The 13,717-nt window shown below is 41.9% G+C and overlaps 1 protein-coding gene across 1 annotated transcript in view; it reads left to right on the top strand.

Moving 5' to 3' along the window:
- Positions 1–13,717, top strand: part of srgap1b (SLIT-ROBO Rho GTPase activating protein 1b) — a 66,577-nt gene that overhangs the window by 17,932 nt on the left and 34,928 nt on the right. Inside the window, exons 2-3 of the mRNA XM_017698910.2 lie at positions 8,900–9,095; positions 11,656–11,818. Coding sequence (XP_017554399.1) covers positions 8,900–9,095; positions 11,656–11,818 — 359 coding nt within the window. The remainder of the gene's footprint in view (positions 1–8,899; positions 9,096–11,655; positions 11,819–13,717) is intronic.

Genomic DNA, 13,717 nt, shown 5'->3' with positions numbered 1-13,717 from the left:
AAGCATCTCCTTTTTGCTTTGTTTATTTTTCTGCATAATTTGAGTTCAGCAGCTGTCCTTTCCATTGTGTGATAATTTCATGATGACTGGACCAATAGAAATGCTCCAAAACTGCTTTGAATAAAATCTCTTTAACTTGCATTGACAGTACAGAATGTTTTTGCCTTCTCCTGTAAAGTTATTGTTTTGGAGATACTTGTCAACGATATGGTCAGGAGGAGTCAGAACTGACTTGACCACACTATGAATGATACGCCCAGCCTGTGATTCTGTTCACAATTCATTATTCTCACCATACACCCGGTTTCAAAATGATTTATTTCACTTGTAATGGTTTCACTGTAAATGGTTTAATTGAGCATAAAGTTTATGTAATTGTACAAGTGCTCAGTATGAACCTCCTCCAGCTGTACAGACATCAACGCCATAGTCAAACTCATCCCATACTCGATTGAGCATGCCGGGTGTCACTGCACCCGCAGCTCTTTCAGTGTGATTTCGGAGATCCAGTGTTTTTGGGAGCAGCACATAAATAGAATCCTTAATGTACCCCCACAAAAAAATAGTCACCCGGCATGAGATCTGGTGATGCTGGTGACCTTTTTCTTGGAATCGTTGGAACGTTGAATGCTCTGAGCTGTTGGAGGTTCACTGCCATACTGACAGTCATAAACTGAATGACCCCCTCTTTCAGTTGGTATGTGATTGGTTCCTAAACGCCTCATGGATGTAAAAATATGGCGCTTTGAAATTGGATGAATCTTTTTGAATCGCCCTGTGTTTTGAGCAAAATTAGTATGAAGAAAGCTGTTGCACAGCTTATTAACGGGAGCAGGAGAAATGATGGAGTGAGGTGTTGATTGATGCTGATCGTTTACAAGTTTGGTTGCGTTGGATGGTGTAATTAATGGATGTATTCTCTGCCATGCATTATCACTAATTCCTTTGATATACTGATGAGAGCAAAGGAGGAGGTAGTATTGGGTGATGCTGTGAGGGATCAGGGCATGAGGGCTGTGCACTGTTGTGTCAGAGAGCATGTTTGTTTGTTTGTATGCAGATGTTTAGTGACTGTGTGTGGTTTGGAATCTGGTTCTCAGGCTGTGTGTGTGTGTGTGTGTGTGGACTGTTAGCAATGCTGTACAGCATGCCTACACTCTCTCGCTCTCCGGTTGAGGAGCAGATGCCTTGTTGCCATGGCGACAGCCTGGGTCAGGCTTATGCTTACGCCTCAGGGTAAGACAAGCTTACACAGGTCACAAGTTCAAAGGTCAGATTCAAGGAACTTCACAGTGACTGCAAAAAAATTGTATTATATATATATATATATATATATATATATATATATATATATATATATATATATATATATATATATATATATATAATGTAATGTAATCTTCAGTAATCCAATATTTTTCCTAATTTGTGACACAGATGTGTGTCTGTGTGTCAGTGTGAACAGCAAAAAACGCACTGAATCTGAGATTTTCAATTCCAATTTGAGACGCTTTCATATGTGGTACTGAGATCCGATCCATATCCAATCCGATGTGGGTGATGAGCCCAGCTGTCGACCACTGGAACTTCATAATCGCTCCTGTAATGCTGGCGAAGAAGAAACTGGGAGTGTCCAGCATTCACTAGTCCTCATGATTGTTTATGTCTGGATGAGCCACGTGAAGGATTGTTCTTTTGCACATGCGGGTCGGTTTGTGAGCGAGATCTGTTCAGACTGATGTCGCATATGGGTCACATTTAAAAAAATAGTGTGAACAGGCAAACAAATCGGATTTGGTGAGAAAATCAGATTTGGGCCACTTTTATCTGCTGTGTAAACGTAGCCTAGAATAGAGCATTTCACATCAAAGTACTCTGAATGACTTTACTCACTGTTTACTCATTGGTTTATGCAGAAGTTTTGAAAAATCTGAAAGTTTAAAAAGAATTATTCTAACCAAGAAAAACTGGTCAAGAGATTTAAAGAGTTCAAATATTGACGTTCAGTTGGAATAGTCTATTCCGATTTGAGGCCATTCGGAATACAGTTTCTATCCGATTGAACGAGGTGTGTAATCCTGTAAATAATCCATTAAATAGAAGAATAACATCCATGTAAACGCCTGTGTCCGATTGCATTCCCAGTCAGAAAGTTTAAGTACGTTCTGCATGTTCGTCGCGTCATAGTGAAAGTTAATAACGTTCAACATGACGGAGCAGAAACTGGTCTGCAGAGGAGACGAAGTTTATGCTCTGATCTTTAAAAAACGGCGGTGGGACGGACGTCTAGCTTATGTGTCTCAGAACACGACGTCTTCCTCTCGGCCTTCTTTAGTAAGGACCTGTGAGGTACATTTTTCTGAGTCTGACATCATTTTAAAGCAATTAAAAACACAAGCACTGCTCACTGCTGCTCATCTCACTCTGACTGGACTCACGTGACGTTCACCATCATGGTAATGTTTACTCTAAGTGGTGCTCCATGCATACGTGCCATTTTGGATCATATTACTTGTAGTGAGCATGTAAATCGGAATGTATTCAATTGGAATGTAAACACTGCCCATGTTCCTTGAAGTGATGCCATAAAGGAGCCCCTTTTCGATCCTTAAAGAACCTTTTGATTTTTGTAAGTGTGCTATTTAAATAAGAACCTTTTAAATAGTGATGCACCAATATTTTCTTGTACATCTGTGCTGTGGCTGAAACATGAACGTGTATAAAATGTAGACAGATGAGAATTGCAGAGAAATGTATCTGTAGATAATTATGGATGTATTTGAATAAAATAAAATGCAGATATTTTAGCGCAGTAACCCAGTCTCACCTAAAGAACCTAAAGTACAGTAAATACATGTGAAATAGTATTAAATATCGGCCAAATCTAAACATCTGTCTAATGCTTATACATTTTTCCTACATTTCGAATATCATCAAGCATCACTACTTTTCAAGGTTTAAAGAACCTCTGCATAATGTAACTGTTCTATTCCAATTAAAGGTTCTTCATAGGACCAATGGAATATTTGGGAATGTTTATTTTAAGGCCAACCAGCCCAAACCTACATTTCACTTGTATCATGAAGGGTAAAATCAAGCTGTTGTAGAAAGAAAAGTCACAAAGCATGTGAAAAGTAGCGAGTGGCCATTAGTGCACTGTCCAGCAGTTTGATGGCTGTACAGTAGTGCATGTGGCCTCAACAGTGAAACATGCTAGCTTGGCAATAACACACTGCTCTCTTTCTTCCAGACGTTACCAGCGCATGTAGTCATCATATGGTTTGTTTCCCTTTTTCTTGTGTGTTTTTAAAGCACGGTCATCTGCCCATATATATTTAAGGCTCATAGTGGAAATGAGTCACAGAGTTAGACTCCAGATCAGTAGTACAGTACAGACTTATGCAAAGGATTGCACACCCGTGGGAGGAAATTACATGTTTGGTTGTTTTTGTGAGTAAAAATAAAGCAACACCTTATCTACAAAGAACACACTTAACCCCTTAAATGGCCACCAATGGGCCCAAAGTTTCATTACACACTTCTATAAGCTTAGAATAGCTCAGCCAGTTTGCATTGAAGTCCCTGTAGTTACTGAACATTAAGCCTTAGTATGTAATAAGCGTGGGATTTTAAGAGGTTAATTGTGCTGTTTTTCAGCAAATAAAATTTGGTCTGTGCACATTTTCTTTGCTGAAAAATGGCAAGTTTAACCTCTCAAAATCCCAGGATTGCTACATACTAAGGTGTGATATTCAGTAACTACATGGTTTTTTCCCCACTATGTTAAATTCAGCTGATGGTCAAGATATTCTACTATTTTGGGAAAATATTTATACAAAGATGTGTGGACTTTCCTTCCACTCGATGACTCTGAGAATCATTTTCTTTCCATCAGAAAAAGGATTTTCCTCACAGCAGCCAAAAAGGAAGCTATAATTTGAACCATCCACTCCTCCTCATCTTACTTGGCTTGCTTATTTTTGGGACGTTGCCCTGCTGGAATGTACAATGGCTGGGATACAAAAGGCCAAATCAAGAACAATTGCATTCTGGTCAAACACTGAGAAAGAACTGTTAAAAACAATGAGAGTTTAATGACTTCTCTACACTGGTTAACCATCCAAGCTGTAAGAGTGAGTGGGAACTCATGCTATGGACTTTTGCTTAATATCCTTTGTTCTAAAGTGGATGTCTCCTCTTATTTGTAAGTATAGCACTATTATCATTAGTACTAACACTATTGGTATCTGATAACTATTAATAGTCTAATAACTCTATATTACTATTGTGTATAATAAATGAAACTAATAAAGCTAATAAAACACTAATCTAGTGAGCAGATAAACACATCAGTCTTAATCTGTAATCGGAATTACATAATCTTTGTATGTAAATGACCTATCACAAAATATTCAGCAAAGTAATGATAGCAAAGCCTTATAGCGCTTCCAGTCATGCAGTCCGGTCTTATAGCGCTTCCAGTCATGCAATCCGCTCTTATAGCGCTTTATAGCGCTTCCAGTCATGCAGTCCGGTCTTATAGCGCTTTATAGCGCTTCCAGTCATGCAGTCCGGTCTTATAGCACTTCCAGTCATGCAATCCGGTCTTATAGCGCTTTATAGCGCTTCCAGTCATGCAATCCGGTCTTATAGCGCTTTATAGCGCTTACAGTCATGCAGTCCGGTCTTATAGCGCTTCATAGCGCTTCCAGTCATGCAGTCCGGTCTTATAGCGCTTTATAGCGCTTCCAGTCATGCAGTCCGGTCTTATAGCACTTCCAGTCATGCAATCCGGTCTTATAGCGCTTTATAGCGCTTCCAGTCATGCAATCCGGTCTTATAGCGCTTTATAGCGCTTACAGTCATGCAGTCCGGTCTTATAGCGCTTTATAGCGCTTCCAGTCATTCAATCCGGTCTTATAGCACTTCCAGTCATGCAGTCCGGTCTTATAGCGCTTTATAGCGCTTCCAGTCATGCAGTCCGGTCTTATAGCGCTTTATAGCGGTTCCAGTCATGCAGTCCGGTCTTATAGCGCTTCCAGTCATGCAGTCCATCCTTAAAATGCTTTATAGCGCTTCCAGTCATGCACTCCGGTCTTATAGTGCTTTATAGTGCATCCAGTCATGCAGTCCAGTCTTTAAAATGCTTTATAGCACATCCAGCCATGCAGTCCGGTCTTATAGCACTTCCAGCCATGCAGTCCAGTCTTATAGCGCTTTATAGCGCTTCCAGCCATGTAGTCCAGGCTTATAGCGCTTTATAGCGCTTCCAGCCACGCAGTCCAGTCTTATAGCGCTTTATAGCGCATCTACTCATGCAGTCCAGTCTTATAGCACTTTATAGCGCATCTAATCATGCAGTCTGGTCTTATAGCGCTTTATAGCGCTTCCAGCCATACAGTCCAGTCTTATAGCAATTGCAGTCATGCAGTTGAGTTGTTACTGATGTTTTGATATTTTCCCTCTTGAACAGAGGAAGTGACATTGTCACACATTATTTTTAATTTTTCACTTTTCTTTTCTCTCATTCTCTTCGTTTGTCTCTCTCACATTGCCAGAAGAGTCACCTTGGTCATAATCCAATTCTCCAATGAGAAAAGCAGACACACACACACACACACACACACACAGTCGCACACATTCCGATTAATATGATCACTCTCCAATACTCACACTCCCACCCGCCATCCCACGCACACCCTCCCACACATAGCGCACAGGCTGCCAGCCATCTCATCTGAGATTCAGCTCTGGTGGAGAGGGGGAGCCAGTGTGACATTAAGCAGTTGGTCTGTTGGAGAGCGAGTGAGCGAGCGAGAGAAGGAAGGAGGGAGGGAGAGATGTGGAGAAGAAAATGAGAGGAAAGCACAGGATCATGGAAAAGGAGGGGTGCAGCAAAATAGGAGAAAGGAAGAATCCTGAATGCACACATGCTCCACACACAGACAGACAGACACACACTCTAATCCCCACGGGGTACTCCACTACCTGTTGTCTTGGCAACCGCAGCGAGTTGTGATGGCGGCGTGTTGTAGAGGATGAATGTCGGCAGGGTTTGGAGAGGCAGAAAATCTGCCCTTTGCTTCAGACATTCAGCTGAGCGTGGATTTATTCTCCCGTTCTCTTTACTACTGTGCCCTGCACTGTTCAGTTGCATGCGTCACCTAAGCATAAAGCGCGGATGTCTCAGGTCACTGTAGCCGTCACATTGTATTCAAAGTGTGCGTGACTGCAAAATGAGTTTGTGTTCACTATGGCTGGGCAATTCTTTTGATTAACAGGCAACTCTAAAATTAAGGACACAGCAAAATATTGTTAGGCTACATTTACACAGCAGGTAAAAGTGGCCTTGTGTCAGTGTGAACAGCAAAAAATGCATTGAATCTGACATTTTCAATTCTGATTTGATTGTCATGATTGTTTACCTGTGGACAAGCACGCCACGTGAAGCTTTGTTCTTTTGCACATGCAGGTCGTTTAGAAGCTGATCTGTTCAGACTAATGTCGTGTATAGGTCACATTTTAAAGATAATGTCAACAAAAAATTTTAAAGACCAGTCAAACAATAAAAATCGGATTTGGTGAGAAAATCCGATTTTTGCCTTTTTAAACTGCTGTGTAAACGTGGCCTTAGTTCCAGTTGGCAGGGCTGTATACTGGTCTGGTGGCAGTGTGCTTCTGATGCTTGGCATAGCGAATAGTGTGCAGTTAACTTAGTTCTTTTACTGATGTGGCTTCCAGAGGCAGTTTGGGACTCTTGTGAGTGATACAACAGAGGATAGGTCATTTTTACACGCTTCAGCACTCAGCAACCCCCCACTCTGAGTTTGCATGGTCTGCTGCTTCACAGCTCAGCTGTTGTTTCTCCTAGACAATTCAATTCCACAGTAATAGCACTTACAGTTGACTGGGGCACATTTAGTGGGGTAGAATTTTCATAGACTGAGTTGTGGCAAAGGTAGCTAAATATTCCAGAGTAGTGGACGATGTATACCAGAATGCCACAGATACACAGATAATGCAGCAAATGTGCAGTGCAAAATGTTGTAATTACCTCACCTCTTGTGTGCCATATAATGCCTCACGTACACTCACTTTTAGACTTAGGGGTAGAAAGCAATCCATTTAATAATAATAGCACTTACAGTTGACCAGGGCAGATCTAGCAGGGCAGAAGTTTCACAAACTGACTTGTGACAAAGACAGCATCCTATGGCCATACCATTTTTAAAACCAGTGAGCTCTTCAGTACGACCCCTTATACTGCATGTGTTTATTTATGGAGATTGCGTGGCTGTGTGCTTGATTTTGTACACCTTTTAGCAATCGGTGTGGCTGAAACGCCAGAGCTTATTTATTACTTATGGCTATACAGTATATACTGAAAGCAGCATTAATCTTGATTATACTGTAATATACATTTTTGGCTGTACTGCTAATTCCAGTTCTGAAAGCTGATTGGCTGAACCACTGGGAAGACATTGTAAAATACTTGATACACTTATGAGTTCATACATGGTGTGTGAACATAGAATGTAGTACTAATGGGTAGAGCCAGTGTCTCGAACCTGTATTAAACAAACACTTCTAAGAACCCTGTTCTGTTTAAACTAAGGGGCTGACAAATTTATGTTCATGATTATATGACCAAAAACCTAATAGTTGGCAAAAAAGACTGGAATACACTCTGGTGGGCTACTGAAATCCTATATTCAAAAATTACAAAGTTATATTCATCACTCATTAATAGCCAAAGTTGAAACAAACCTACATGCCAAGGTTGGGGTCATGATGCACCTTGTCACCGGTTGTCATGATGTCACACCCTAACAACCAGTGCTTTATTGCATGAACTATGTAGTAACGAGAAGCTGATTGGATGTCAGCCCATTATGTCATTTTCAGGTGTTACTACTTTGCTGGTGCATTTTGTTTGTTCCAGCTCACTAACAAACCTCTGAAAAACAAGAATGTTGTGATGGACGCTCACCAACCACTTTATTAGAAACACTACTAATACTGGGTAGGGCCTCTCTTCGCAGCAGGGATTCCACGAGTTGTTGGAAGCATTCTTTTTAGATTCTGGTTCATGTTTACATGACTGCATCGTGCAATTCCTGCAGATTTTTTGCACTTTCATGTGACAAATCCCAGAGGGGTTGTGTTGGATTTAGAATGGGTGACTTGGAGGCCAGTCAGAGTTCATGAGACCAGTTTAAGATGACTTTTGCTTTGTGACATGGTGCATTATCATGCTGAAAGTAGCCATTAGCAGATGGAATTGGGAGCATGAAGGGATGCACACGGTCAGCAACAATACTTAAACAGGTTGTGCCATTCAAGCAATGATTGATTAGTATCATCAGCCGCAAAGTGTACAAAGAAAAGTGCACAAGACAGGTTGCGCCCAGGGATTCAATTGCCAAATTCTGACCCTCGCATCTGTGTGCCTCAGCAGAAATCGCGATTCATCAGACCAGGCTACATTTTGCCTACTACTTTGCCTTCTATACTGTAGTCCCCCACCTGGATAAGTACCCTACACTATAACAATAAGAGTTCTTGGGCAAGACTCCTAACACTACCTTCACCTACCTGTGTAAAATTATCAAAATTATAAGTCGCTCTGGGAAAGAGCATCTGCCAAAATGTAAATGAGATCAGCAGTTAGAAATACTCAAACCAGCCTGTCTGGCACCAACAGCTACCTGTTACCTGAAGTTGCTGTCCTGTATCTGCATGATTTTATGCACTGCACTGCTGCCACACGATCAGCTGATTAGATAATTGCATGAGTGAGTAGGTGTGCAGGTGTTTCTAATACAGTGCTTGGTGATTGTATGTTCTGTATTGTGAAGTATAGTGACGTTATGCTCTCTCGTTATGTGTCTCTGTGCAGAGATCCGCTCCCAGCTGGTGGAGCAGCAGAAATGTCTGGAACAGCAGACGGAGATGCGGGTGCAGCTGCTGCAGGACCTGCAGGATTTCTTCCGTAAGAAAGCTGAGATAGAGAGCGAGTACTCGCGCAACCTGGAGAAGCTGGCCGAACGCTTCATGGCCAAAACACGCAGCACCAAGGACCACCAGCAGTACAAGTGAGTGGGGCTGGGGCCGAGACTCTGGGGTTATGAGCAAAAACGATGAGCAAACGCTGTACTGAGTGGAGACTGATGCAGATCTAGTAACCTTTGTTTGTCCTCACCCATCCAGCCATTGTTGTAGCCAGAAACCAGTCCTCTCTCTCTCTCTCTCTATCTCTCTCTCTATCTCTCTCTCTCTCTCTCTCTCTCTCTCTCTCTCTCGTTTGGTTCACTATGAATGCAAAGGCGGTGCTGAGAATATTTTAACCGTGATGCTCCACTGCGCTTATTGCCTGAAAGATCAGAATTGGCAGAGAGACACTAGGAGATAACTGCTCCTGCTTCCTTTATGTATTCTGCTCATCATCTGTCAGGGTGTGTTTGCAATCACAGTCTCATTAATGCAGATAGCATTCTCCAGCAGAAGAGGAGAGAGAGAGGGAGAGAGTAAAGGACAATTTGTCTCCTCTCTCTCTCTCTCTCTCTCTCTCTCTCTCTCTCTCTCTCTCTCTCTCTCTCTCTCTCTCTCTCTCTCTCTCTCTCTCTCTCCTTCACAGCTGGCGCTGGTGTGTTGGGCGCTGCTGGTGTGCAGGTCCTCGTAGGGTTGTCCCACTGCTTGCCTGCTGAGAGCTGTGCTATTAGTCAGTGACTGTAGAGCATTTCTGCTCCAAAATGGCTTCCTATTGTCTTTTTGCCAGCTCTGTCTAATGTGCAAGACTCCTATCGGTGAAACAAAATGGCACCCAGGCATCCAGCTCAGCAGGTGGTCATATTTGATCAATATCCTCAAAAGCAAACCTGGCCAGTTTGGAGTGTGAGAAAGTCATGCGTTCATAGCCTTTGATTCATGCCTCAGTAAATAATACATGTAAAGTGAATTGCTCTGTGGCCCATATGTTTTTTTTCCTCATTGAGGTCAGTTTATGACACTTGTGTGGCTTTATGAACCCAAAACAATCATTTTTACAGGACCAAACTTCGCTTTGTTCTGTAGATTTAAACAGGCTGTTTTTCTTACTGTGTCTTGGTCAAATTACATGCTTTGTTGATATTCCAGGTGAAAATAAGTTGGAACACATTCTTTTACGGAAACAGACTTAAATGTCACTTTATTCTGCAGATTTTAATGCACGTTATAACACCAGGGGTGCCCAAACATTTGCATAGTGCTGTAAATGATCTTAGATCTGATTTGTTGTTCTGCACTGTGTTGCAAAACGCTTTCCAGGCGCAAGTAAGGTCAGCGTGAGTGGGCAGGGCTTAACTGCTGTAAGCCGAATAGGCAGATATTTGCAGATATGTTGGTTTTTGTGACATCACAAAGCATTTAAGTCAAAACAGGATGTTTTTGGAGCTTAGTTTCCATATGGAAACTAAGATGTGTGGTAGATGTGTGGAAACGAAGATGCGGATGTGTGGACTGGGGAGCGAGTGGTATGTTTTGAAACTTTAGCGTGGTCTACTTCATTAAACTCTGCAAGTTTATTTCAACAAAGCAAGAAACATTTGGTTTTTAATGATAAGTCATACTTTTTTTAATCCTACAAACGGGGAAATTCCACCTCCACATTTAACCCATCCATGAAGTGCAACACCACATACACACTAGTGAATACACACACACTAGGGGGCAGTGAGCACACTTTGCCCGGAGCAGTGGGCAGCCCTATCCACGGCACCCGGGGAGCAATTGGGGGTTAGGTGTCTTGCTCAAGGACAGCTCAGTTATGTGCTGTTGGCGCTGGGGATCGAACCAGCAACCTTCCGGTCACAGAGCCAGTTCCCTAACCTCCAGCCCACGACTGCATAGGAACCCTGCTTTAGCTAGCACATAAGATCTGTCAGGAGGCAGGAGAGGGGGGCAGTTGGGCAGTTGTTCAGGTTATTGTTGCATTTTTTTTTTTTTCTTCATTTTGTAAATGTTTGTATCCTTAAATTCCAAGTTTTGTCATTCTGGATATTTGTCACACCAGGAATGTTTCCGGAGGACTCTTTGTGTGTGCACAGAGGGGTCGTGCATTTAGTTCCTCTGGGCTGGGATATGTTTCCTCAGCTTCCTGCAGTGACCGTGTGATGTTTAGTGAAGTTTTCAGGAAGGCAGATGTGCTTCTTTTACCCAGAATCAGCCTTTTTTCTTTTAAACCAGCATCATGCAGTCCCTCGCTGTAGAGAGGCCTGTTAAAAGCTGGAAATTTCCTGAGGACATGTAAGAAAATTGTTCATTAGTGGGTTTTGGAAGGCAAAACCACAAAGCAGCATCAGAAAATGGCAGACACGGAGGCCACCCAGCAAGTGTTATAGCACTGTTGGTGTGGTTACAAAATGTTATTACCAGGATCCTGCCATGTTAACTATTTGAAAGCCTTGCGAAACATGGAAATCTGGTTTGGGAAACACTAAACAGCCAGTGGAATTGGTATTTTTTCTTCCCATATGTCTTTTTAAATGTTAAGTCTGAGGTTATATAATCAGCCTCTGTCAAATAATGTAAAAATATGTCTTGGTGATATTTGCCAGCTAGCTTTTGGCCCATAAACACTTGTTTCTTCCATATGGTTTGTGGCGTTTGGTGCAGGAAAGACCAGAACCTACTGTCTCCTGTGAACTGCTGGTACCTGCTGTTGAACCAGGTGAGGAGAGAGAGCAAAGACCACGCCACACTCAGTGACCTCTACCTCAACAACGTCATCACACGCATCTCGCACGTCAGCGAGGACAACACACGCCTGCTCAAGAAGGTGAGAGCACACATTGAGTGACGATACACCCTTTAAAAAGTTGCAAAACAGATGGCCTCACAAAAATGCACACACTCACATTCAGGAAGAAGAGGAGCTTTCAGTCATTGACCTGCATTAGCAGACGGAGCCAATTTAGAAATATTCATGATGAAAATATCAGTGTCGTGTATGCGGTTGTTCAAGCGGGTGTTTGTCGGGTGAAAGCCCTGAAAAGAATGTGATATGTGTAGGTTTCTGTAAAATGTCAACCATTTGCGAAGGTAATAGCTGCACAGTTGTACACACAACTCCCAGTTGTTGTGACCATCACCTGTGAGGTATTTGCATAAGCTGTAAATACATTTGCTCCTGAAATGTCCACATTTTAAGCTGGATCAGCCATTAAATATAAACATCAAATGTTGCTAGCTTGGTGCTAACATAATGACAAACCTAATAGAAAAATTAGCAGCTTTTTAGATAACAGTTAGTTCCAACGACGCAAGCGGATTGGTTGATAAGTTGCTGTTATTTCACTATAACATTATGGATTTTTCGCGAACACTACTGTATCACTCTGCGGAGATGCTGTTGCTAAGCAACGAGTTTGACAGCTATAGGAGATGCTCAAGCCATATGAACGTTTTTACTTCTTACTTTGCCACAAACAGAAAATGGACACTTAAGATCACCAAAACCAAAACAAAAGCACATGCATGCCTGGGAGGAACCCACATGGGGTGTGTGTGTGTGTATGTGTGTGTGTGTGTGTGTGTGTGTGTGCTCATCAATTCATCATGCTACATTTCATTTTAAATGATTGATATTGCTTGTGTAAAGATGTTATGCTTTTGTATTTACGTTTATAGTGTTAATTTTGTGAAAGATGTAGTTTGTTTTTTGTCTTTAGTTTCATGTTAAGTAATTGAGGTTAATTGTCTTCTGATTGCTTCTTTTCTTGAGTGATTTGCTGTCCCTTTTCTGCTGTAGCACTGTGAATTTTCCCTTTTATAGGAAAAATAAAGGATTATCTTGTTGCCTCATGCAAGGTCTGTCCAGTAGCTGCCAGAAATTCTTCCAGCGTTTTTCATGTTGCTGCATCATGATATTGTCATTCAGTACTTGTAATAATGGTGTAACTTTTGTAAAGTCATGACAGTGCATTTCTATGCCAGACCACCAACAAGTGATGGATTCAGTAAAGGGCTTCACATGAAGAATAATTGGCCTTCAGTCTGACCAAACTCTAATACTAATTAGACCAAAGGGTGAGTGTGTGGAACTCTCTGCTCCAGTTCAGCTAGTGTGTATATGAGGGGTACAGTAGTTTTGTTTTCATGTAGATTCATTCTTAATTATTTATGGGTTCTGCCTGTCTGTGCAGAACTTTGCACACTGTTGGTTTATTCATGGGCAGTGAAATTCCTGTCCCACACACTGAAGCTTCACTTCTCCATCGCTGTGGTTAACCCATTCACAAGTGAGCTCCCAGGATAGTGTGGTGCCACCAGTGGCACTCTAAAATTAGCACTAGAAACACATAAAGCAAAGCCTAAAGGTTTAGAATACAGTTTTATCAGCCAGTTTAGGTTCAGAGATCTGAGCTTTTGTCTGATCAGTTGTTTTTATAAAAGAATTTCCATGACTTTTGTTGCTGCAGAGGTACCAAGAGAGCAGCATGGGAACAGAAGGCTTATATAAAGGGGATGTAGTCTTCCATCTCTGCTTCAGTTCAAGTAGGGCCCTCTTACTGATGCTCAGTTGTACAGTATTGCACTCACTCTATTTATATGGCAATATTAGATTTCTCTAAAGCAGTTTTTATTTGCCCTGTTTTTTCCATCCCAATTGAGTTACGGCTAATTCCCAGTGTAGTGGCTCTCTGAGCTGTTCCAGTCGTCTGCAGATGCTGTGTAG

Source organism: Pygocentrus nattereri, chromosome 1, assembly GCF_015220715.1.
Source record: "Pygocentrus nattereri isolate fPygNat1 chromosome 1, fPygNat1.pri, whole genome shotgun sequence".
Taxonomy (NCBI): domain Eukaryota; kingdom Metazoa; phylum Chordata; class Actinopteri; order Characiformes; family Serrasalmidae; genus Pygocentrus; species Pygocentrus nattereri.
Note: the sequence above shows the minus strand (reverse complement) of the source record. Positions and strands in the feature narration are given on the sequence as shown.